Here is a 27,505-nt window from a genome sequence, read left to right on the forward strand (position 1 = left end):
CCCTATCACCCCAATCATGCATGCAGTCACCAAAATGCATAAAATGATTAATCCACCACCGCTCCGCCCCTATAGTTAGTGGCCTAGGGTCTTTAACTGAAAGACTAGGCAATTGGTTGGATCTGCCATAATCAACCATGGTTAAAAGGACACCGGGGTTACATCAGGGACACATCAGATGTTCTGCGATCACTTTTATAATAAAAATGGAATTCTGAATATAAATGGTTGACGGTAGATGTGGTAGCATTATATCCCTCTATCCCACATTCCATTGCACTTGAAGCGTTGGGAGTATCATCTCCACAAATGCAGTGGCTATGGGGATGACTTCATAAATTTATTGTCCTGGATGTAACCCGTTTCCTTATGGTGCCATAATTACTTTTTATTTGACAATGTGTTCTACCTTCAAACACAAAGGTGTTTCAATGGGGGCTAAATATTCCCCAGCCCTGCTAATTTAACCATGATTTACTGGGAGCCTAAATTACATATACAATGCTTAATAATCCCTTTGCCCACTGTCTGCAATGGTTTGGCAGGTACATCGACGATCTGCTCATAATATGGAGTGGCGATAGTACCTGCCCATACATAAGTTCATCACAGTACATACCAAATAACACCTACAACCTCAAATTTAATATAATGAGGATTCCAGTATGGTGAATTTTTTGGATTTAAAAACTCAAGGTATTCCCAATAAAGTCATCCAGACGGAAAAGTACCGCAAAGAAATTGCGGGAATAACCTATTCTAAGAGCTGACAGTCATCACCTGCCACCCATACCATTAAATCTATTCCAGTAGGAGAATTTATACGGGCCAGGAGAAACTGCAATACACTGGCGGCTTCAGACGTGAATGCCATATAATATGGAGACGCCTATTGGAAAGAAATATCCCAGAGTGGATGGTTTCAAGAGGATTACAAATAGCTAAAAATAAGTGAAGGGAAACATCGCTCTTCAAAAATACAAAACGAACACACAACAAAATAACCAAAGATAAATCTGACAGAGAAAAATGCAGAAAGGAAAGAATTCAAAAACAAGCAGTTTATACTGGAAGTACAAATCACAAGAGTGCGGAATTAAAAAGTACAAAAGAGGAGCTAAAAGAAAATAACACAAATGAAAAGAAAACTATACAACCCCACTTTAGTACAGACATATAGGCGCAATACAATTTTAATCCGCAACATTGTTAGAAATATCTTCCAGTTCTACATGAGGACAATATACTTGACACGGTGCTACTCAAGAGGGTTGTAGGATCGTTTCTAAAAGACCACAAACAATAGGGTATTCCCTGTCTCATCCATGTTTATAAGTGATCTTGTCCACAAGCAGATACATGGTTGACATACAAGGGCTTTACCACGTTGTGGCAGCCAGCGCTGCCGAACCTGCAACATATGTACAAAATATTAAAAACCCTTTTGTTAATGCCGATCAGACACAGACTTATATACATTAAGTCCTACATTAACTGCAATACAAAGGCAGTAGTTTATGTGATTCTCTGCGAACATTGCAATAAAATGTATATAGGATGTACCATAAGGAAATTTAAAAAAACCGTATTTTAGAACACCTTAATTATATAAACAATCCCTCCTATACCAATATATCAAACGCTGCCAGACATTTCATTGACCAGGACATAACCGAAGCTTAAAATACTTCAAAACATATGCTATAGAACATGTAAAAAGTATCCCCATCAGAGGAGGAGACATTAAAACATCAAGTTAATATGAGAGAGGCCTATTGGTATTTTTAAGTTGGAGACAAGATATCCAAAGGGCCTCAATTTGAGAAGGGAGATTATGCATTTTTATTGATTTGCGGCGGCAGATGGTTTGATGTGTGTATGTACTTATGCTCCCTTTTGTTGTCCCTTCCCTCTCACTGTCTGCATTCATATTATGCATGTACCATGTTAGTGCACACAACTATGAACATTTTTCTCAATAATTTCTTTTGAAAGATAAATCGAGAAATAACGCACATTACAATGTGAATGGATCCCTACTCAATGCAATGATTTTTCCTAGCAGAGTTTTCTTTTTCTTCCTTTCATCTATCTGTTTCTTTTTTTTTTTTTTTCAGTTTTATTCTTTTTCTTAGCTATGAAATTTCAATATGCTGAAAGAGATATCTGTACATATTGAAACAATTTTTGGTTTTAATGAAATGTTATGTAACTCTATGTATGTTAGATACTTGACTGGAATGATTTTGACGCTCCAGGTGGCAACTATTTAGAACAAGGTGTTGCGCAAAGGGGAGTAACTATGATTGCCCCGTGTATTCCCTTCTCTCACCCAGTGCACAGTCACAGGTGGGAGCATTATAGAGTCTACCAAGCACACTTGACTTCTTATTTAAACTGAGAGCGCCAACTGCACTCCAACTTTCACGAATAAGACTTTTCGAAAACGCGTCAAAAACCAGCCCTGTACCAAGAGAATTCTTGAGCCCTGTACTGTCCGTGTGTAACTGAATAAATGGAGAACTTGATTACTTCGAAAAAAAGTGAGTGCTGGAGTCTACTTTTACCCATTTTCTATGTACCTGAAACAAGGAGGTTGAAAAACCAGGACACCGAGCACGCGGATACATTCCTACCGCAGATATAGTGAGCTGGTATCCCACAGAACACAAAAAAGGTCTGCCTAGGAGACCCAGCCTGAGGCTGGATCTCATGGGGACCCGTAAAAGGCAGGTCCCAGATGCCATGCAGAGCATTGGGCTGCCTCTGAACGGCTCTGGCTGCCTTGTCACGCACTGGGTCCCCGCCACAGCAGTGCGGAACCGTGGCATAGAGGGGTTAATCCGCTGCTAAACAGCGATGCCGGCAGATACAGCAGGGGCACCAGCTACCAGGGACTGCGGACCCCTGCAGTGATAGGGCGCGCACAGCTCCGGTGCCCGCCCCGATTATCTCGCCATGCATGTACGGCGGAATGCATTCTGGCAATGCAATCTCCTGACGTTACATGTACAGCGTTCTGCGTTAAGGGGTTAAACTGGATAATGAAACTAATTAAGCACTCTAGACTCCACTGCTCCTGCGGGTGCTTGGTGTATCACATGGTGATGTTAAACTTTGTGCAGCTGTCAGACCATAGAAGTCAATTTCCATTATGCTCCAGGAGCACATATCCCTTCCATAGGTTAGATAGAACTTTCTAGTACACTCGGGGGCCCTCCCTGTGAGCATGGGCTGCTGCTTTTGTGGCTGAGCTGTTGTTATGCTTAGTCACTTCCACTTCACAATAAACAGTCAGCAATTACAACTGAAAATGGGAATTCACAAACTGACTTGTCATTATTTAAACCTGAGAGCGCCAACTGCACTCCACTTTTACGAATAAGACCTTTTCGAAACGCTGTCAAAAACAGCCTGTACCAAGAGAATTCTTGAGCCCTGTACTGTCGTGTGTAACTGAATAAATGGAGAACTTGATACTTCGAAAAAAAGTGAGTGCTGGAGTCTAATTTTACCCATTTTCTATGTTTGTGTTCTACTCACTGTAGTACACAAACAGGCAATGCATTACAATACAGATGTATTGTGATGCATTGCAGAGGGGATCAGACCCCCAAATATTGAAGTCCCAGAGTGGGACAGAAATAAAGTAAAAAAAAGTGTTTTGAATAAAAAAAAAAAGTTTCAAGTAAAAAAAAAAAACGCCCCTTTCCCCTGATTTTCTAATAAAAAATTGAAAAAAAAAAGAAAAACAGCACATATTAGGTATCGCTGCTTCCGTAACGAACAGCTCTATAAATATATCACATGATCCACCCCGTCCGATAGAAACCATAAAAATAAAAACTGTGTGAAAAAAAGCCATTTTTGTCAACTTACATCACTAAAAGTGCAACACACAATCGCCAAAAAAATAAAAAAAACTATGGCTCTCAGACTATGGAGACACTAAAACATGATTTTGTTTTTTGTTTTAAATGTAAAAATAAAATAAAAAGTATACATATTAGGTATTGCCGCATCCGTAATAACCTGCTCTATAACAATATCATATGACCTAACCCCTGAGGTGAATACCGTAAAAAATTTAAAACTAAAACGATGTAAAAAAAGCATTTTTTGTCACCTTACATCACAAAAAGTGTAATAGCAAAGCGATCAAAAAGTCATACGCACCCCAAAATAGTGCAATCAAACTGTCATCTCATCCCGAAAAAAATGAGCCCCTACACAAGACAGTCGCCCCAAAAATAAAATAAACTATGGCTTTCAGAATGTGGAGACACTAAAGAATCATAATTTAATTTTTTATGCTTTGTTGTGTAAAACTGAAACAAACAACCAAAAAAAAGTAGTCATATTTGGTATTGTCGCATCCGTGACAACCTGCTCTATAAAACTACACATGATCTAACCTGTCAGATGAATGTTGTAAATAACAAAATAAAAAACGGTGCCAATACAGCTATTTCTTGTTACCTTGCCTCACAAAAAGTGTAATATAGAGCAACCAAAAATCATATGTACCCTAAAATAGTACCAACAAAACTGCCACCCTATCCCGTAGTTCTAAAATGGGGTCACTTTTTTGGAGTTTCTACTCTAGGGGTGCATCAGGGGGGCTTCAAATGGGACATGGTGTCAAAAAAACCAGTCCAGCAAAATCTGCCTTCCAAAACCCGTATGGCATTCCTTTCCTTCTGCGCCCTGCCGTGTGCCCGTACAGCAGTTTACGACCACATATGGGGTGTTTCTGTAAACTAAGAATCAGAGCCATAAATATTGAGTTTTGTTTGCTGTTAACCCTTGCTTTGTAACTAGAAAAAAATTATTAAAATGGAAAATCTGCCAAAAAAGTTACATTTTGAAATTGTATCTCTATTTTCCATTAATTCTTGTGGAACACCTAAAGGGTTAACGAAGTTTGTAAATCTGTTATGAATACCTTGAGGGTGTAGTTTGTAAAATGGGGTCATTTCTGGGTGGTTTCTATTATGTAAGCCTAACAAAGTGACTTCAGACCTGAACTGGTCCTGAAAAAGTGGGTTTTAGAAATTTTCTGAAAAATTTCAAGATTGCTTCTAAACTTCTAAGCCTTGAAACGTCCCCCAAAAAATAAAATGGCATTCACCAAAATGATCCAAACATGAAGTAGACATATGGGGAATGTAAATTAATAACTATTTTTGGAAGTATTACTATATATTATAGAAGTAGAGAAATTGAAACTCGGAGATTTGCTAATTTTTCTAAATGTTTGGTAAATTTGGTATTGTTTTATAAATAAAATGTATTTTTTTGACTCCATTTTACCAGTGTCATGAAGTACAATATGTGACGAAAAACAGTCTCAGAATGGCCTGGATAAGTAAAGTGTTTTAAAGTTATTCACACATAAAGTGACACTGGTCAGATTTGCAAAAAATGGCCTGGTCCCTTAAGGTGAAAATGAGCCCGGGTCACTTAAGGGGTTAATGTTTAAATCTAGGTTTGGGGATGCCTTGGGGATATTAGCTATATACAAAGGGGGAGATTTATAAAACTGGTGTAAAGTAGAATGGCTTAGCTGCCCATAGTAACCAGATTCCTCCTTTTATTTTTCACAGCTCCTTTGAATCATAAAAGGTGGACCCTGATTTGTGGCCATGGGCAACTAAACCAGTTCTACTTTTACCCACAGTTTGATACATCTCCCCCATAGTGTCTACATAAAATGTAGGTAAATAGGTGTTACAGCTGCAAACAGAAGAGAAGCAGCACTCCAGTGAATTCAAATATGTTGCTTATTCAGCCAAGTTCCAATAATGTTACATTTCAGCTGCTGCATACAGTCATTTTCAAGAATAGCTAAAACATGGCATTGTGGAACTTGGGTGAATAAACTCCATATCTGCTTATCCTCTGTTTTCTGCTTGGACAGTTGGGACCTTGGAGTCAGACCCCTTAGTGCTTGCACCCTTTTCATTTTCACATTCCTTAAGAGTGCTGCTTCATTCTTTTCACCATACTTGGAGATGTGATGGTTAAGGCTACTTTAACATTGCGGTGTTAATTCGGTATTGAGATCTGGCAGAGGATCTCAATACCAGAATTAAATGGATCCATTTTGATTTTGCACATCAGAATACATCAGTTCAGATAGGCCTCTTTCACACGGGTGTCATGGATTTGGGCCAGATAGGATGCGGGTGAGTCGCAGGGAATATGCACGAGTTTTTCTGCGCGAGTGCAAAACATTTAATGCGTTTGCACGCGCGTGAGAAAAATCTGCATGTTTGGTACCCAAACCCGAACCCGGACCTTCTTCACAGAATTGTTTTATTATTTTCCCTTTTAGCATAGTTATAAGGGAAAAATAATAGCATTATTAATACAGAATGCTAAGTAAAATAGTGAGGGAGGGGTTAAAAAAAAAATAATTAAACTCACCTTAATCCACTTGTTCGCGCAGCCCGGCTTCTCTTCTGTCTTCTTCTTTGAGGAAAAGGACCTGTGGTGACGTCACTGCGCTCATCACGTGATCCGTCACATCATCCATCACCATGGTGGTGGATGATGTGACCGACCCATGTGATGAGCGCAGTGACGTCACCACAGGTCCTTTTCCTCAAAGAAGAAGACAGAAGAGAAGCCGGGCTGCGGCGAAACAAGTGGATTAAGGTGAGTTTTATTTTATTTTGTTTTTTTATTTTTTTAACCCATCACTATTTTACTTAGCATTCTGTATTAAGAATGCTATTTTTCCCTTATAACTATATTATTAGGGAAAATAATATAATAATGATCGGGTCCCCCATCCTGATCGTCTCCTAGCAAACGTGCGTGAAAATCGCACTGCATCCGCACTTGCTTGTGTCAGAACGGATCCGTTTGGCTCAGTTTCCATTTCGTTTTGGTGTCCACCTCCAGAGCGAAATGGGACGGAACGGAGGCAAACTGATGCATTCTGAGCGGATTTTTATCCATTCAGAATGCATTAGGGCAAAGCTGATCCGTTTTGGACCGCTTGTAAGAGCCCTGAAACAGATCTCACAACGGAAACCAAAACGCCAGTGTGAAAAGTAGCCTAAGTCCACATAATTTTGACCATATGGTGTATCTAAGTGTGGTTTCTAATAATGTATGCAACATGGAGCAGTAACAACCACATTCACGTGTACAGTATGGAACAACATTTTCACAAACCCATGTGAATACAGTAAGTTCTCTTTTACAGGGTAATACTGTACAAGCAATTTTTCTTTGACTAGATTTTTTTTTTGAATGAGAATGTTAGGGCGGGTCATATTACCGTTATGGATTCAGTTTTTGTTTTCCATTATAATGGAAATAACGGAATCCATAAGACAGAAGTCAAACGGAAGCCTTTAAGAGGCATTCCGTTTTGATCCGTCATAATACAAGTCTATGGGAATCATAACGGATCCGTCAGTTTTTTTTTTCCGTTCTGCATAACAGAGACCAGACAGATCCGTTATGATTCCCATAGACTTCTATTATGACGGATAGCAAAACGGAATGCCTTTTAAAGGCTTCCGTTTTGCATTCCATCATAATACAAGTCTATGGGCAGCATAACAGATCCATCCTGGTTTCCGTTATGCAGGACTGGACTCCTACATAATGGAAACCAGGATGGATCCGTTATCCTGCCCATAGACTTTGTATTATTAAAGGATCAAAACAGAATACTCTTAAACCATGTTATAACGGAAAACAATGACAAAATCCATAACGGTGATGTGAACAAGCCCTTACACTGTTACATTAGTTAAATAAGGAGCACTGCACACTTCATATTGTGGCTTCTGAGGTTGGACAAACTTTCAGAAATGTTAAAATCATTGATCGTCTTAAACTGTTTCTACCTACCAACAGGCTCGGACTGGCCCACAGGGGTACAGGGGAATCCCCCGGTGGGCCCCTGAGCAAGGTGGGCCCCTAGTCTTCCACCCCCTGCACAAGTGGCACATAACACATTAGATTTACTGTACTACATACATATATTCAATGTACAGCACCTCAACCAGCCTATGTTCATATAAAACACTTGTTAAATTATTTATTATATTCGACTGGTGGGCTCTAGGTACCCCAGTCCGACACTGCCTACCAAGACATTACCTCTTTACTGCTGGTACTAACAGAGTCACACTGATCTTCTTCCTGTTGAGCTTTTGCAAAGTTTGAAGTAGTAAGGCTGTGTTCAAGTCCACTAGAAAATGAGAATCAGTGTTAGCATATTTCATCAGCATTTTGTAATATAGTTTATTTATTTTACCATTTTACGGACACAATAGTTACCTGAAGTTCAGGGTGTCTATAGCACTCTGGAATCTGTACACCAGTACATTGCAGACTGTATCCTAAGGCTGGGTTCACACCTGAGCGTATTCGATAAGCGCTGTTTACATGCGTTTTTATCGGGCGTTTTTGAGGCGTATTTTGAGGCGTTTTTGTATTTTGGAAACATGCGTCGTACGTGACTTTTGTGTGATTAACCACAGAGGCCTCCAATGAAAAAACTGCCACAATACGCGCGACAATAGAAAGACAAAGAAGCTCCTGTACTTCTTGGGGCGTAGGGCGTTTTACAGCGCGTTTGTACGCGCTGTTAAACGCTCAGGTGAGAACCATGCCCATAGGGAAACATTGGTTTTTGCCTGTTGAGCGTTTTACAGCTCAGGTGTGAACCTAGCCTTAGGCCTTCTTTCCGTGTCCTTTCCGTGTTTTTTTTTTTGCGAACCATATGAGAACCATTCACTTCAATGGGTCTGCAAAAAAACTGAAGGTACTCCGTGTGCATTCCGTTTCCGTATGTCCATATTTCTGTTCCGCAAGAAAATAGAATATGTCCTATTATTGTCCGCATTACAGACAAGGATAGTACTGTTTTATTAGGGGCCAGCTGTTCTGCTCCGCAAAATACAGAATGCACACGGATGTCATCCGTATTTTTTGAGAATCCGTTTTTTTTTGCGGACCGCAAAATACATACAGTCGTGTGCAAGAGGCCTAAGGGTGTATGGATTCCAATGTACTTTGGTGCAGGGCATTCTCCAATGTGCTATGCAGAGCATTTAACTGAGCAGGCCCAGGCAGGAGCTCTGCATTGCACATTGCTCTCTTGCCTGTGTCCACTCAACTAAAAGCTCTACATAGCTTAGTGGAGGAGACCCTGTATCAATGTGCTATGCCAGGTATCAGCTGAGGGAAGCACTCACTACGACCCCTATGCCTGCAGTACATTGGATTCTGTAGACCCGTTCACCACATACATGTCAGCGGTTTACTGGTGTACATATTCCAAAGCGCTATTTTGTCCATAAAATTGTAAAAATTAAATATTACCAAAAATTATAAGGTGCAATGCCTTGGGCTCCTATGAGCAGTTTTAAAGACAGGCAGGGACACAGCAAAGTCACTTCAATACAGTTTATTGCTTGTTCCAGCCAACATACATACATTTCAGCCAGGACAAGTAATATGTCATGTCATCCACAATAAAGTCGAGCAATCTCAGAGATCCTTTAGAAGCGTCCACCAGGTTAGTATTTGCTTCACAAGCGCCTTGCAGGGGGTGATCTGCAGCCTCTCACACAACACACACCCTGCCTCATGCTGCTGACTTTTAAAACGCAATCGTGGACATAGGCCAGTATAAAACCCCAGGGTGGATCGTGAGGGAGTAAGCACCCACCCTGCTCTTTGCTTACTCCCAGTAAATGCCAGGCCACAATATGTATCTCCTTAATAGGTTTCCTGCACACTCTGGGTCGATACATACCGTCCTTCATATATGAGGCCTGTCACTGCCTCACAAGGGCATTTAGAATGTTGTACAAAGTTTAGTTACCCTTTATATAATAAAATAAATATGATATTCCAGCAAAATATCAACCACTAATACTTGCCTTGTTATTTTGCTATTATTTGTGTTGCGGTTTCTTCTTGGTGGTGGGAAAAATACAGGATCTGGTAGAAATACTGGTGAATCTAGGTCCTCACCACCACCTTCAGAAAAGCGCAGGGGTCGCTGGCTGGTGACAGTTGTATGTATAGGACTGATAGGCTCAGTGTGAAAACTGTCTTCTTGCCCAAACAGTCCACCTGTCCTCTGGAATACAGAATGTGACAAAATGGGAATTTAGAGTCAAATGATCTGAATGATATACAGTTTATGATCAAATAATATGAAAAGAAATACATTAGGGCATAACAAAAGAAGAAAACTGTACATTGTTTTGTGGACCGCTGATTTCATTTCTGATATTTCATGTCTTCTTCATACATGTAAACTGCATTGAGATGGCCTAAGACTAACTATACACATTTGAACACTTTTTCAAGCCAACAAACCATTGCCCCATACACTTGCATGCCTGGTTGAAAATGCATTTGTTCTCAATCAACAGAGAGTAATAAGCCACTGCCAGCTGAAATCCAAAAGCTTTATACTTCTTTTTCCTGACATCTGATTTTGGGAGAAGTCCAAAAACCCTTCCCCCATACACATTAGATGGCTGGTGCAGCTAAAATTGGGGAGTTAACAGGGTTTTCCGAGTTTTTTGAGAAGGCAGTGACGCTCACTGTGAGCACCGCAGCCTTCTCTCTGCTTTTCCTAGGCCAGTGACATCACAATCATCGATCACGTGGCCTAGGAGCAGCTCAGGCTCATTCAAGTGAATAGGGGTGAGCTGTGATATAAAGCACAGCTGCTATACTATGTACGGTGCTGTGCTTGGTGAGCTGTGAGAAGGCAGTGACGCTCACAGGAGTGCTACTGCCTTCTCAAAACAGCTGATCGGTGGGGGTCTCGGGTGTTGGAACCCCACAATCAGATACTGATGACCTATCAAAGGAAAGGTCATCATTATAAAAATCTCAGAAAAACCCTTTAAGGGGTTGTGCAAGGGTTTTATACTGATGACCTATCCTCAGGATAGATAATCAATATCTGATCGGCGGGGGTCCCTCCACCCTCACCGATCAGGGTCCTCACTGCTCTGCCTCCTTTTCAAACAGCTGATCGGTAGGGGTGCTGGGTGTCAGACCCTCCCCCGATTAGATATTGATGACCTATCCAGAGGATAGGTCATCAATATAAAACCCCTCCACAACCTGTTTAAGCTGCTTCACGCAGTCAATGTTTGGTCAGTGATTTCCATCAGTGATTCTAAGCCAAAACCAGGTGCAGGTCAAAAACACACTTCAAAAAACAGGTGAACATCTTTCCATTATACCTTCTCTGAGTGGGCTTCATTCTTGGTTTTGGCTCACAATCACTTATGATAATGACTGATGGAACACCTGACCAAAACATTGACGTGTGAAAGCGGCCTTTGGCCCCTTTCACACGGGCGTTGCGGGGAAAATGTGCGGGTGCGTTACGGGAACACCCGCAATTTTTTCGCACAAGTGCAAAACATTGTAATGCGTTTTGCACTCGCGTGAGAAAAATCGCGCATGTTTGGTACCCAAACCCGAACTTCTTCACAGATGTTCGGGCTTGGGATCGGTGTTCTGTAGATTGTATTATTTTCCCTTATAACATGGTTATAAGGGAAAAATAATAGCATTCTGATACAGAATGCATAGTAAAATAGCGCTGGAGGGGTTAAAAAAATAAAATTAAATTTAACTCACCTTAATCCACTTGATCGCGTAGCCCGGCATCTCCTTCTATCTCCTTTGCTGAACAGGACCTGTGGTGAGCATTAATTACAGGTAAAGGACCTGTGGTGACGTCACTCCGGTCATCACCATGATCCCTCACATGATCTTTTACCATGTGATGACCCGGAGTGACGTGCCGTCACCACAGGTCCTTTACCTGTAATTAAATGCTCACCACAGGTCCTGTTCAGCAAAGGAGACAGAAGGAGATGCCGGGCTACGCGATCAAGTGGATTAAGGTGAATTACATTTATTATTATAATTTTTAACCCCTCCAGCGCTATTTTACTATGCATTCTGTATTCAGAATGCTATTATTTTCCCATTATAACCATGTTATAAGGGAAAATAATAATGATCGGGTCTCCATCACGATCGTCTCCTAGCAACCGTGCGTGAAAATCGCACCTCATCCGCACTTGCTTGCGGATGCTTGAGATTGTTCACGCAACCCCATTCACTTCTATGGGGCCTGCGTTGCGTGAAAAACGCAGAATATAGAGCATGCTGCGATTTTCACGCAACGCACAAGTGATGCGTGAAAATCACTGCTCATGTGAACAGCCCCATAGAAGTGAATGGGCTCGGTATTCAGTGCGGGTGCAATGCGTTCACCTCCCGCATCGCATCCGCGCGAAATATTCGCCCATGTGTGAAAGGGGCCTTAGGGTCCTTTTACATGTGCAGATGATCTGGCAGATTATTTGTAACAAAGCAGATGGTCAGGGTTGCCAATCAAAATTTTTCTTTTTTCTGGACAACTTATCCCAAAATCATAGACATCCAATATTTTTTTATAGTTAAATTGGAAATCTTAATGAATGTAAAGATAACGCATGTCTATAACTCAAGATACTGATAAGAACTCATTGCCTGTAATTACTGTGAGCTGTAAAGTGATGATAATTATCACCAAAATAATCTAGTCAAGAACCACCCAGCCACAAAAAAAATCATAGACACTTTTCACGGACACAAGAAAAAGTCACCTATTTTTACGGACTGTCCAGATGCTCCAGATTTCAGCAGAGATGAGTTGCATGCAGCAATCGCTTGTCCCCATATAGGATCTTTATTCCTGCTGCATAGTAGCAATGATTTTATTAGATGACACGGAGGCTCCTATTGCTATCTCTCTCTTTACTGAATCAACCAATAGCAGCTTGTTCCCTTTCTCCTTATGTGTCCGTCGTCATTTTCCCTTACCTTCTTCCCCTTGCCGCGCCCTCCATCTTCCTTCTTCTCCTTTTCACGCGCTCTCGGCTGCTCTGATTCTGGCCCCTTCTGACCGCGCCGTAGTCTCGCGAGACTTCGGGCGCATCGCTCTTCATTCTGGTCGGTGGTTGCGGACGTCACGCCCGTAGTCTCACGAGACTTTGGACGCAACCGCTCTTCATCCCTGCCGGCAATCTACCTGGATCCGGTTGTCGGTCTTCATCGCTCCGGTTCTGCAGGCCTCTGGTACCCCTCTTATTGTCTGTTCTCACCTTGTGCTATTTACTGCCCCCTTGCTGTCATCCTTACTCCAGGAGGGTTTCAGGATCCGTTTGTCCTGCTAGCCTCTATTAGTTTGGGTTTTCCCAGAGTCAGCAGACATGTCTAGGGATAATCTGCCCATTAACCCCTCAGTTCCTGAAGACATGGAGGATCTTCCCCAGGACCAGGATTTAGGCTCCATTATGGATGATGCGCAGTCTTTGGCGCTCCAGCGCTGTGTTGCTTTCGCAATCCAGGCGGCTATGGGATATATTTCACTGCCATTTCCCATTCCATTTCTCAAGCCCTTATGGCCCATCTATCCTCATCCAGGACTCAGGGCCTTCCCTCTGACAAAAATTCCTCTGAACTACAAGCCTCTAGAATTAAGGTCACTGGTGTGAAATCTTCCACCCAAGATGTCATGCCTCGTTCGCGCAAGAGAGCATATGACCACCAGGCAGAAAAGGCGAGGCAGTGGAAATGCACTAGAGCGCAGCATGATACAGATTCTGAATCCGACCTCGGGTCAGAAGAGAAGGCTCAGACCAAAACTATAATTAGTTCAGAGGAAGAACTAGGTATGATGGAGGCGGACCCGCCTGGGCCATCTTCCTGCCCAACCATGTCCACGGCCACTGCCGCGGAGGTGCCTTTGGACCCCTCGGGTTCACTGTTAGATCCCTCTGGAGAGCCACTCTTCGACCTGGATGGCCTCCACCATCCGAAGTCTGCGGAATGGCTCCCGTCCAATCATATTGCCAAATACCTAGAGGCCCGTATACGCCAGCCCCTCAGCAAAGAGGCTCGCAATAAATTGAGGGCGGAGTGCCCCAGACCCATAATTCCGAACAAGGTCTGTGAGACCCCGATTGTGGACCCAAGATGTCCCATTTCCTGGCTAAATCAGGGTGGAACCCCCGTAAGGGTCTTGAATCGGCCTTAAGGGCCTGCCAAGATAAACTCTTGGACATTCTAGGTCCTCTGACCAAGATTTTTGAATTTGCGGAATCCGCCAGGTCACAAATACGTTAGTGGACCCAGAGGAGCTCCGTGGTTGGGTTCAGCGGGCAGTATGCCTTACGGGCAATGTCAACACTTCCCTCTCTATTGAGAGAAGGAAAGCGATCCTTTTTAAGATTGAGCCCAAACTTTCCAATTTGGCTTTAACAGAGGCGGGTAAGGATGCCCAGGGACTCCTTTTCAGAGATTATTTTATAAAAGACCTTAGTCATTTTGTGGGTGCCTTCACCGCCCTAGACAAGGCTCAATTATTCATGAGACGAGTCTTTCAGGGGCGGGTCTCTACCAGGGCCGGCAGCTCCAGGGGCCGTCTGTCCGTCCGCCCAGCTTACCAGACCCGTGGCGCGGGTCGAGGCTCCTTCTCCTACAGAGCTTTCAACCAGGAATCCAGACAGTCTCCGGCTTTCTTCCCCACCTGTGGTTCTTCATGGCGATCCCGAGGTGCCAGAGGATCCTCATCATCCAGATGCCCATTTGGTAAGTTTACCTCCTCCGTTGTTTTCTTCACTGCTTCGGTAGGGGGAAGACTCTGTCTTTTTTCCCATGTCTGGTCGACCATCACGTCGGATCCGTGGGTCCTCGCTACTGTCCGCGGTTTCCACATAGAACTTGTGAGTTCTCCGATCCACATCCCGCACACCCACCCCGTGGTCTTTCCCATCCCAAAGCAACGCCTTCTACACAGAGAATTGTTGGCACTGTTTCAAAAAGGTGCAATAGAACGAGCTCCTGCTCTGTCCAGCGGGATCCTCAGCAATATCTTTCTAGTGGCCCAAAAAAATGGCCAGATGCGGCCAGTGGTCAATCTTTCGTTCGTTATCGCCACTTCAAAATGGAGGGCATTCATCTACTCAGGGATATGCTCCTCCATTACGATTGGATGGTCAAATTGGACCTAAAGATGCTTACCTGACCATATGGATATCAGAATCACCCAGGGATCTGCTTGGTTTCCTCTGGAAGTCAGAAAGGTGGAGGTTCACATTTCTCCCTTTCGGTCTGTCTTCGGCACCTTGGTGCTTCACCAAGCTCTTACGACCCGTCATCTCCTGCCTCCGCAGCCGAGGGATTCGTCTGATTATTTATCTGGACAATATCCTGCTCATGGCCCAGGACTGATCGATCCTTCTGACACATTTGAGCTGGACGATGGACCTTCTGTCTCGCCTGGGCTTCCTCCTAAATCTGGAGAAGTCTTGCTTAGTACCAGCCCAATCATGGAATTCTTAGGATTCACGATCGACTCGACCACAGAGACACTCAGTCTTCCGCTTATCCAAGAACCGTGCTATACGCAGGGAACTCCGACACACTATTTTGCTTCCGCAGATTTCGTTTATACCACCTGGCTCGCATCATAGGTCTTCTTTCCTCCTTGGTCCAGGCAGTTTTTCCGGCCCCGTTACACTACCGAGCCATGCAATGTCTAAAGATCGCCCACCTTCACTCGGGTGCTTCTATGCAGACTTGATCTCATTAGATACAGAGACCAGAGACGAGTTGACTTGGTGGATCCACAACTTGACGGCCTGGAACGGCAAGGCGATCTTCGGCCCTCGTCCGGATTTCACGGTGGAGTCGGACGCCAGCCTGTTAGGTTGGGGCACCTATTGCAATGGGGGTGACCACAGGAGGATGCTGGTCCATGGAGGAGTCCGTCCTACACATCAACTCCTTAGAACTTCTGGCGAGATCTTTCGCGATTCGCAGTTTTGCGAATGGGATGGCCAGAGCCTGCATCAGACTGCGGATGGACAATATCTCGGCAGTGAGGTATGTCAACGCCATGGGGGGACGCATTCAACTGTGTTATCCCATCTGGCGAAGGATTTCTGGGATTTTTGTCTGGCCAGAGACATCACTGTGGTCGCGGAGTATCTTCCCGGCCTTCACAACATTCACGCAGACTGGAGTTTTCGTTTTCTTTCCGACACCAGCAATTGGAAATTAGACGTGATGATTTTTTCTGCAATATCATCTCTTTGGGGACCATTTTATATAGATCTCTTCGCGTCATATTTGAACACCCAGCTTCAGGTTTACAGCTGGCGCCCGGACCCAGACGCAGAGGCTGTCGACGCTTGTCTTCAGGATTGGTCCGGCCATTTCATGTATGCATTTCTCCCATTCACGATGATCCCTCGCGTTTTAGCCCAGATTCGCCAGCAGGGGGGCTGAACTGGTCTTATTAGTCCCTTTTTGGACCACTCAATCGTGGTTTCCCCAGTTGCTGGAATTCCTGGTCCAGTATCCGCTCCTTCTCCCAGTCTTCCCGGACCTCTTACTAGACCCATCAGGTCTGCAACACCCTCTCGTCCTAGAGAAGTCTCTGCAACTTTTAGCCTGCAGGGTTTCGGGGAGCCCTGGGGCGTCCTGGGAGTTTCGGACTCAACTAGATGCCTTTTTGGAAGAAGCATGGGCTCCCGGCACCAGACGTTCCTATCGGGCAGCCTGGAAATCTTGGACTAGCTGGTGCTTGGCTAGGCACGTGGATCCCGTTTCGGCGCCTGTGACCGAGATCCTTCAGTTCCTCACCTCTTTGAGGATGGGAAAGCATATTGTACAATCAATTTGTTTAGATCAGCCATATCTTCCTCTCACCGAGGATTTGATGGATGCCCTGCGGGTCAGCATCCTCTGGTGTGTCGCCTACTTCGAGGCTCCTGTCTTTTTCGACCACCTAGACCCCGTTATTCCACTACCTGGGACGTTTCTTCGGTTTTGTCTCTTTTTTCATCTTGGCTGTCGAACTCGGACCTTTCCTTGCGGCAACTCTCGGCTAAGTAGGTCTCACTTTTCTGCTTGATCTCTTGCAAAAGAGTCTCAGATGTCCGAGCTTTGGACTACGATGCGTGGTCTTTTACCCCAGAGGGCGTTGTGTTCGATATTTCGCGTCGTACCAAGACCAACATTCAGTCTGTATCGTACCCTAGTTTCCCTGATTTTCCAGCTCTCTGTCCTGTCACCTGTCTGCGGGAGTATGAGTCTCGCACATCTCTGCATCGCTCTTTAGTTTTTCCTCAGCTCTTCCTTTCATACCGTCGTCCTTTTGCCCCTGTCACCAGCGTTACTCTGGCCAGATGGGTAAAGTGGACTATGACCTTAACGGGAGTGGATACTTCTATTTTTACTGCGCACTCCACAAGATGGGCTTCGGCGATTGGAGGAATTATGCGCTTGGCTGATTGGTCCCGAGTGTCCACTTTTCGTGAGTTCTATTTTTTTCCGCTGTTGTGAGTCAGCTTTAAACTCGCAATAGGAGCCTCCGTGTCATGTAATAAAATTGCATGATTTTCCTAAGTTATGACGTTAAAGTCATGATTTTATTAAAGACACAGAGGCAAGTATTGCCCCCTCCCTGCCCCCCCCCCCTTTGGTCTATACGTTTTATCTTACATGTTATTTAAACTTGTACTGCCTATTTATTTGTCAACAGGTTGCCGTATGCAGTTTGTTGTACACTTTCTTTTGCCTTATACACGCTCCTTGCAGTAATGCATCCCTATTTTGTTTCTTTTTCTTTTCTTCTGTTCTCAGGATGATAAATCACCATCATGGGGAGCCTGAAATCAACATTTACGTTTTCTCCAGCCTTGTTCTTCAGTTTGGAAAGTTCACGTTCCATTGAGGTTACATTGAAGTTCATTTCGGTTAAAGATTGGTTCTTATCCGTTCAACAGTCCGAAGAGGTGTCATCTTCAAAGAAAGAGGAAGAGTCTAAGGGGACCAGGACTATTTATACTGGGTCATATAGGGGAGGGTCTTGCCACCATGGTTACTTGTGATGGAGATGTTTTTCTTTGCTGCTATTGGTTGATTCAGTAAAGAGAGAGATAGCAATACTCGCCTCCGTGTCTTTAATAAAATCATGACTTTACGTCATAACTTAGGAAAATCATGCAATTTGTTGTGCAATCAGAACGACCAGAACCACCTGATGGACGAGTGTGTAATTGCTGGCATCTTTCACACGGGCAGATTATCAGGAACAAGCATGATTGCTGCTTGTAAATGCAGCCGTCATCTCTGCTGATGATCTGACAGTTACCAGGAGAGTCTGCTTTGTTCCTGATAATCTGCAAGATCATCTGTATGTGTAAAAGGTCCCCCGGCTAGTCTGACTATTAATATAATGTGTAAAGGCTTACTTCACACTTGCAGCAACTCTTCTCTGCCAGAACAGCATGCCGGGGTTCTCCAGATCCAGAGAACACTGGCAGGCTGTTCACTGCCAGAATAGCCTGCCGGATAGCTTTGTTGCAAGTGTGAAGTTACCTTTACAAGAATTTTACTATGTGAATGGGTATTAACAAGTAATGATTGCTAAAGGAAATGTATATTGCATTTGATTCTTAATTTCAATAGCTAGATGCAACAATGTGGAGACAAATTGTGTTTCTTCTGCTTTTAGAGGTTTTAAGCTTTCTCCCCTGAGAGCAGCCATATTGGAGTGCACAATTCTCTCCTTTAAGCTACATGCACACGAACGTTGTTTATTTCCGTGTCCGTTAAGTTTTTTTGTGGATAGGATGCGGACCCATTCATTTCAATGGGTCCGCAAAAAATGTGGACAGCACACCGTGTGCTGTCCACATCAGTATGTCCATTCCATAGCCCTGCAAAAAAAATAGAATATGTCCTATTCTTGTCCGTTTTAGACATTGCTACAATGGATCCGCAAAATAAAAACGGATGGCATACGGATGTGCAATTTGCGTACCGCAAAACATATAACGGTCGTGTGCATGTAGCCTTAGTCTACTTTCACACTCGCGTTTTGGCTTTCCGTTTGTGAGATCCGTTCAGGGCTCTCACAAGCGGTCCAAAACGGATCAGTTTTGCCATAATGCATTCTGAATGGAAAAGGATCCACTCAGAATGCATCAGTTTGCATCAGTTCAGTCTCCATTCCTCTACGGAGACGGACACCAAAACGCTGCTTGCACCGTATTTGTGTCCGTCTAATGAAACTGAGCCACTGACACAATCTGGCACAATAGAAAACGGATCCATCCTCCATTGACTTTCTATGGTGTTCAAGACGGATACATCTTGACTATGTTAAAGATAATACAAACGGATCTGTTCAGAACGAATGCAGACGGTTGTATTATCTGAACGGATCCGTCCATGACGGATCCACACAAAATGCGAGTGTAAAAAGTAGCCTTAGTGTGTGCAATTTTTGGTTGCTAAAATAAAAAGAAGTCAGTATACAGAGAAATGTCATAACTTACAGTCCCCTGGAGGTTTTGAATGAACAATCATTTCACAGACATTGCCATAACACATTTTAGTCTATATTGGCTGCTCCAGTCATTTTAATTCGCCATACTCATTCAATGACATTAGGTCAAGTACAAACAATCTAGGAACACTGTTTAAATGAACAATCTTTTACCGTTTATTGATGAAAAGTTTCATCCAACAATTTTTTTGCTGGAAATGTAGGTTTTAATCAACTTTATTGTAATGTGCATCAGTATGTTTAGAAACCACACAGTATCAAGAGACATACATACAGGAACCTTATCTGTGTGTGGTTGCATTCCTGTTTTAGTGAGGCCTCCGTCACTCAGTACAAAAGGTATGTCATTAAAAGTTTGCCCCTTACTAAAAATAGGAGGATAGGAGAGAAGATACAGTGCATTCGGAAAGTCTTCAGACCCTTGTACTTTTTTCATATTTTTTATGTTGAGACCTTGTGCAACATCAACTTTGACTAAATAACCCATAATGACAAAATGAAAAAAGAATGTTCAAAATCTTCGATACTTTATTGAAAAGAAAACACTAAAATTAAGCCGTTTACTCTTTACTTAGTTGAAGCAACTTTGACAGTGACTACAGCCTCCAGTCTTCTTGGGTATGATGTCACAAGCATTGCACACCTGGATTTGGCAATTTTTTTACATTCTCTACAGATCCTCTCAAGCTCAGTCAGGTTGGATGGGGACCATCAATGGACAGCTATTTTCAGGCCTGCCCAGAGATGTTTGATTGAGGTCAAGTCAGGGCTCTTGCTGGACCACTCAAGCACATTCACAGAGTTGTCCCTAAGCCACTGCTGTGTTGTCTTGGCTATGTGCTTAGGCTCACTGTCTTGTTGGAAGGTGAACCTTCAACCCATTCTGAGTTCCAGAGCACTCTGGATCAGGTTTTCAGTAAGAATATCTCTGTACTTTGCTCTATTCACCTTCCCATCAACCCTGACCAGTCTCCCTATCCCAGCTGCTGAAAAGCACCCTACAGCATGATGCTGCAAGCACCATGCTTCACTGTAGGGTTAGTATTAGGGAAGATGATCAGCAGTGCATTTCCTCCAGACATGACACTTAGAATTAAGGCCAAAAAGTTCAACCTTGGTTAAATGGGACTAGAGAATCTTGTTTCTTATAGTAAGAGTCCTTTAGGTGCTTTTTTGCAAACTCCAGGCAGAATTCCATGCGTTTTTTTAGGCTAGGTCTATACGACGACATGTGTCGCGCGACAATAATTCGCAACTACACTGCAACATTTGTAGCACGAATTTCGCGCGACAATTTTTATAATGATAGTCTATGGCGTCGAAATGCGACAAGCTGCGACTGCGACGCGACAGTCGCAGAAAAATCCATCTTGAATGGATTTTTTACGACTGTCGCGTCGCAGTATGTCGCATTGCGACACCATAGACTATCATTATAAAAATTGTGGCGCGACATTGGTGCAATAAAATGTCGCGAGACAAATGTCGTTGTGTAGACCTAGCCTTACTGAGGAGAGACTTCTTTCTTGCCACTCTGCCATAAATCATGAACACCTTCCCAATTAAAATATACCTTTTATTTATCGTCTACAAAATCTGGCCTACAGCCGGACTACATGTAACAAGAAGGTCAAAAAGACACATATACAGTACAAACTATGTGGTCATACTCAGAACCATATAGACATCTTGCAATATATGTAAATGCGGCCATGCAGAGGTACTAGATATAGCTCACGGTCAGCTGAAGTAAAACAGAGAAATTTTCAGCTCAATAGTCACCTGGTATTAGTGAGCCCACAATGAAATAAACAGATACAAAAAATGGTAGCATTCAATTCAGGGATACTCAGTTATTATTCACGGTTAGCTGAGATACCAAAGATGAAGTATTTCTCAACCAGGTGGTAATCCAACACTGGTACAGAGCAGTCAGGTAGTCATCTAGCACTGATGAGATCCAGAGGCAGTAGTAGTGATGGTAGATCCCTGGAGGTGGTATCCAGTAAGTTAAATCACCCTTCTAGAGAGTCGATGGGGAATACCTATCCTACACATAACCCTCTGTCACCCTAGTAAGACTAAGCCCAGGGACACCCCTTGAAGGTAGGGGCTCCCGGTCCTCTTACCTAACTAGTACACCCTGTATTGCCTATCCTATACAATGCTAAGTAGAGAAAATACATAAAACACATAGTAAGAAAACATGAAAAGACAAAAATCCCAATGTTACGTTTCCCCAGCCACTATAAATTCTGGCTGGTTCGTCAGGGGAAAGAGGAGGAAAATGCTCCAGCAACAATGTCTCATAATAGAGATTTTCTATATAGTGTCCCTCAATCGAGACCCTACAGGAGTAGGGGCCCAGATGAAGGCTATAGATGACCGGTGTCCCCCAAGTCTAAATCAAAGTTGGCGCTTATAAAGAGTCCACCCATAATAAGTCCCTCCCCCTTAAGACTTAGTCCTCTCCTACAGATAATATAAGGCCTTTCATAATCAATCTTTACTCCTCCATAGTCTCCCATTCACTCGATCCCTATAACCGTATGTATCTAGATTCAAACCAGGAAATCCTTACAATGAGTCTGGTATCGATAAACCATGCAGACGCCGATTTGGAACGCAAATGCGTTCCACAGACCGGACGTGTTGTTTCAAAACCGGAAGTGACGTACATATTCACACTCCGCAAAACCGGAAGTTATTTTGGAACGCAAATCCGTTCCACCATGCGATTCCGGAGTATGATCGTGAGCCAGTGATGACCTATGACGTGCAATCGGCGGTATATACAGTTTCTGGCTGAATACATATCTCATTTAGATGACCAGATGTAAATGAGGCATACAATGTCAAGATGTGCCAATGAATAAAGATTTTTTTTTTCCTTTCTATAAGATATCTCGATAGGAGTTATTCTATACCGGGATGATCAAAAAAGAGTTGATTAATTATGTACTCAACAAAAAAAGGGGGGAGAGGAGTGGGGGGAGATATGTAGGGGGGAGGGGGGATTGGTTTGACAGATATCAGGGTTGGACAGTCATTCATATAGGACATAGGTATCACCGACATACCATTCTTCTTTAGCCACTACAGGGAAAACAACAATTATAAGATAGACCCCGTTGTGGCTATACAATAAATATAGTTGGATCATTTTCGAATCCGATGCTACACATATATGGCAGGATTAATGATATAACTAAATCTCCATTGATAGTTGGTCCAGTAGCGGAAGAAGGAGGAGAAATCCAGAGAGTCAGAGCCCAGACACACGGACATTATGACAAATTTGTAGTCATTCCCAAATGAATTCAAAATAAGATATAGGGACATGAGAGGGGCAAGGGTCACAGAGAGAGAGAGCAGGAGAGCATTGGTTCATAAAAAACAGCCAAATGATAGTTGTTCATTTAGGCCGTGTGGACTATATGTTTTCAATCTATAGATCCACTGGCACTCCTTCTGTAATATCTTCTTATCCCAGTCTCCCCTACGTGGGGAGGAAGGGATAATTTCAATAATTTGGAAGCCCAGGAATCTGGCATTGCCCCCATGGAAATTGTGTACATGATTTGCCATGGGTTTGTCTCGTCCATGCCTAATATCTCCTAGGTGCTCTCCCACTCTCCTCCTCAATTCCCCTCTTAGTCTTGCCCACATAGTTCATCGGGCATGGGCATGTTATCAAATAGACCACTTCGCAACTCTTGCAATTGCCAAAGTCCCTCATCTCAAAGGTCCTACCCATCGAGACACTTCTGAAGGTTTTCGATGTGGTGATAAATGGACATGCTATACATCCACTGCATTTTAAAAAAACATTCCCAACGGTCTCCTATCTAGCCAAGTTCCACATACTTTTGGTGTCGTGTAAAAAACTATGTACTAGGAGATCTCTTATCGATTTTCCCCTCCTGAAGGTAATTCCTGGTTTGAATGGGAGTACATCCACGAGGTCCTTATCTGTTCGAAGGATACCCCAATGTCTTCTAAAAATTTCAAAGATCCTCTCATGACAGCTATCGAATGTCCCGATAACTCTCATGATTTTATCCTGTACTTTCCCCTTTTTTTGGGGGTCCAGAAAGTGCTCTCTATTGGAAGTTAAGGAATGTTTAAAAGCTTTCTTTAGTGTCTCGTCCGGGTAGCCTCTGCTCAAGAACCTGTCCCTTAGGTCCCTTGATTGTTTCATGAATGTGGAGGTATCAGTGCAGTTTCTTCTGATGCGGATGTATTGGCCCTTGCGGATGCCTCTTTTAACTGGGTTTGGATGAAAACTACCCCAGTGTAAAAGGCTATTAGTAGCCGTTGGCTTCCTAAATGTTTCAGTATACAACATTCCCTCCCTTTTAGAGATTTTGATGTCCAGGAATGAGATCTCCCTGTTACTTATTTCGCAGGTAAATCTTAAACCTATGGATTGTTATTCAGCGATGTGACGAATGACTTAAAGGCAACCTCTGGACCATCCCACAGTAGGAAGAATCATCAATATACCTTCCCCAAAAGGTGATGTGGGTGGTCCAGGGTTCCTCCACATCGTTGAATACAATTTGGTCCTCCCACCAGCCCAGGAGCAAATTTGCGTAAGTCGGTGCACAGGGGCTACCCATCGTGGTGCCCCTGAGCTGGTGGTAAAACACATTCTTGAAAAGGAAGAAATGATGTGCTAACACAAATCTAAGAATGGAGATCATAAAGGAATTATGGGCCCTAAACTGAATACCCCTAGTCATCAGAAAAGAATCAACTGCCTTGATACCCCATTCATGAGGTATACTGCTGTAGAGTGCCTCAACATCAATGGAGGCCAGAAAGGTCTTTTCCTCCACAGCAGTATCCTGAATGCGCAAAAGTAGATCTGTCGTATCCCTTATATACGAAGGCAATGCTGAGGACAAACGGCCTCAGAACCTGATCAATGTACATGCTCGTATTCTGAGAGAAGGAGTCAACCCCAGATACTATTGGTCCCCCTTTCAATGGATCTACTCCCTTATGGATCTTCGGGAGTGGGTAGAAAGTTGGTATCTGAGGATTCTTCGGAGTCATAAATTTAAGCTCTTCTGACGAGATCAATTTATTTTCAAATGCTGTCAGGAGGATCTGATCTAGGTCTTCAATAAATAGATTAGAGGGATCACCCCGTAGGCGATCATAACAACCAGCATCATTGAGAAGAGATTCACAACATCCCATTATAGAGAGTGTGATCCATAATAACAATATTCCCCCCCTTGTCGGCAGGTTTCACAATGATACTGTTGTTCTGTTGTAGCCCCAACCAGGGCTTCCCTTTCTTGCTTAGTGAGATTAGACCAAAAATCTCTCTGCGGTCTGATCTTCTCCAGATCCTGAATAACAAGTCTGGAAAATATATCAATTGCTGAGTTTTCTTGTGGGGGGGGGGGGGCATTTTCTTGCTTTTAGGACGCTAATAATACCTCCGTGGGCCACGAGCTGGCGAACCAATGTGAGCCAAATATGGCAGCGAAACCTACCGAGGAAGCCGCATCTGAAAATACGTGTGGGGAATCGATGGTAGCCCTCAGAACAAACATGGAAATGCCATTCCACCCACTGAGAAATCTGTCCCACATGAACAGATCTGCCCGGGCGTTGGCATTAAGGTGCACTGATGCGTCCAAATCACTGGTTTCTTGCAGTAAGACTAACAATCTTGAAATAAACGATCTACCCTGAGGAATAATCCTCATGGCAAAGTTTAAACATGCCCAACAGAGACTGAAACTCTCTCTTGGTGCAAACCTGAGAAATGACCAAGGAACAGACACCTGACTTGATCCTGTCGAGTTTGTCTTGGGGCAGACTAGCCGTCATGTCTCGTGAATTTAAGGCGATCCCTAAAAACGTGATAACTTGTGGAGGCCCTTCTGTCTTGTGGTCAGCCACTGGAATGTTTAACTCCTTAAAAACTTGCAAAAGAACTTGCAAGTCAACAGGCGCCTGTGAGGGGCTTTCAATCAACAGAAAATCGTCAAGGTAATGAATGATGTTCTGGCAACCCCGTACTTCCAACAAAATCTACTCCAGCGCCTGTGCTAATTTGTCAAACAGACTGGGGCTGATTTTGAACCAAACGTCAATTTGGTGGCGAAATAATATACATCTCTCCATTTGATACCATGCCACTGCCAGAGAGATGGGCTAATAGGCAGCAATTTGAACGCATCAGATATATCTGCTTTGGACAGCCAAGCACCCTTACCTGTCTGGAGAATGACCTGAATAGCCTGGTCCACAGAAGTATATTTCAAAGAAAATTCCTCTGACGGAATCAACGAATTGAGACTTGGGACGTGAGAAGAATGAGGAGCAGATAAGTCATAAATAGGGATGAGCGAACCCGAACTGTATAGTTCAGGTTTCGTACCGAATTTTGGGGGTGTCCGTGACACGGACCCGAACCCGAACATTTTCGTAAAAGTTCGGGTTCGGTGTTCGGCACTTTCTTGTCGCTTTTTGAAAGGCTGCAGAGCAGCCAATCACAAGCGTCATACTACTTGCCCCAAGAGGCCATCACAGCCATGCCTACTATTGGCATGGCTGTGATTGGTCAGTGCAGCATGTGACCCAGCCTCTATTTAACCACCTCCGGACCGCCTAACGCAGGATCACGTTCCGGAGGTGGCAGCCCTGCGCAGAGTCACGCATATATGCGTCATCTCGCGATGGCCGAGATTTCCTGTGAACGCGCGCACACAGGCGCGCGCACTCACAGGAACGGAAGGTAAGAGAGTTGATCTCCAGCCTGCCAGCGGCGATCGTTCGCTGGCAGGCTGGAGATGTGTTTTTTTTAACCCCTAACAGGTATATTAGACGCTGTTTTGATAACAGCGTCTAATAAACCTGCTACCTGGTCCTCTGGTGGTCCCCTTTGTTTGGATCGACCACCAGAGGACACAGGTAGCTCAGTAAAGTAGCACTAAGCACCACTACACTACACCCCCCCCGTCACTTATTAACCCCTTATTAGCCCCTGATCACCCCATATAGACTCCCTGATCACCCCCCTGTCATTGATTACCCCCTGTCATTGATTACCCCCCTGTCATTGATCAACCCCCTGTAAAGCTCCATTCAGACGTCCGCATGATTTTTTACGGATCCACTGATAGATGGATCGGATCCGCAAAACGCATCCGGACGTCTGAATGAAGCCTTACACGGGCGTGATCAATGACTGTGGTGATCACCCCATATAGACTCCCTGATCACCCCCCTGTCATTGATTACCCCCCTGTAAAGCTCAATTCAGATGTCCGCATGATTTTTACGGATGCACTGATAGATGGATCGGATCCGCAAAACGCATCCGGACGTCTGAATGAAGCCTTACAGGGGCATGATCAATGACTGTGGTTGTATTCGGGTCGTCTATGCGTATGAGACCTACCTACCTACTTCTAAAGCAGTAGAGGTGTGCCGAGACTGCTGTACGGAGGGTAGGCTAAAGGGGCCCACCCCCATAGAGTTGTTGTAATAATGGGATTGGGAGGGTGGGGCAAACGAGCTGACGCTGGTGAGGATAGAGGGGGGAAGGCAGCCTTATGAACGCTAACCCCGCCTCCCCTCATACAAACACAGCAAATATACATTTGCTTATCACTTGTATTCGGGTCGTCTATGCGTATGAGACCTACCTACCTACTTCTAAAGCAGTAGAGGTGTGCCGAGACTGCTGTACGGAGGGTAGGCTAAAGGGGCCAAAAATCACAAACATAGGTTAAATGTCATATGTTTATTTATAATTACAAAACTAGATTACTGAAGGCACTAGACATTTCAACCTGCGGGTTTGGTATATACCGGGCATAACAAGCCGACTTCCACCTGCCTAGCTTCTTAATTACATGTACCGGGACATTGTGCTTAGATGCAGCGGAGGCCGCCCCGATGCGCATAGAATGCCCCGTAATCGAGCTGGGGTCGACACCAATGTTCCTCAACAAAATACGGACAAACTTGAGGAAATTTGTGCAACTCAAAGGAGCAGAACCTAAACCTAAGGAGAGGTGCCCTCACCCGGGGTTTCTTTAATAAACTGTAACC

General features: G+C 43.8%; 1 protein-coding gene across 1 annotated transcript in view; it reads right to left on the reverse strand.

The window, feature by feature from the left end:
• Positions 1–27,505, reverse strand: part of CACNA1S (calcium voltage-gated channel subunit alpha1 S) — a 1,092,054-nt gene that overhangs the window by 39,935 nt on the left and 1,024,614 nt on the right. Inside the window, 2 exon segments of the mRNA XM_040424151.1 lie at positions 8,125–8,215; positions 9,915–10,117. Coding sequence (XP_040280085.1) covers positions 8,125–8,215; positions 9,915–10,117 — 294 coding nt within the window.

Source organism: Bufo bufo, chromosome 3, assembly GCF_905171765.1.
Source record: "Bufo bufo chromosome 3, aBufBuf1.1, whole genome shotgun sequence".
Lineage (NCBI taxonomy): Eukaryota > Metazoa > Chordata > Amphibia > Anura > Bufonidae > Bufo > Bufo bufo.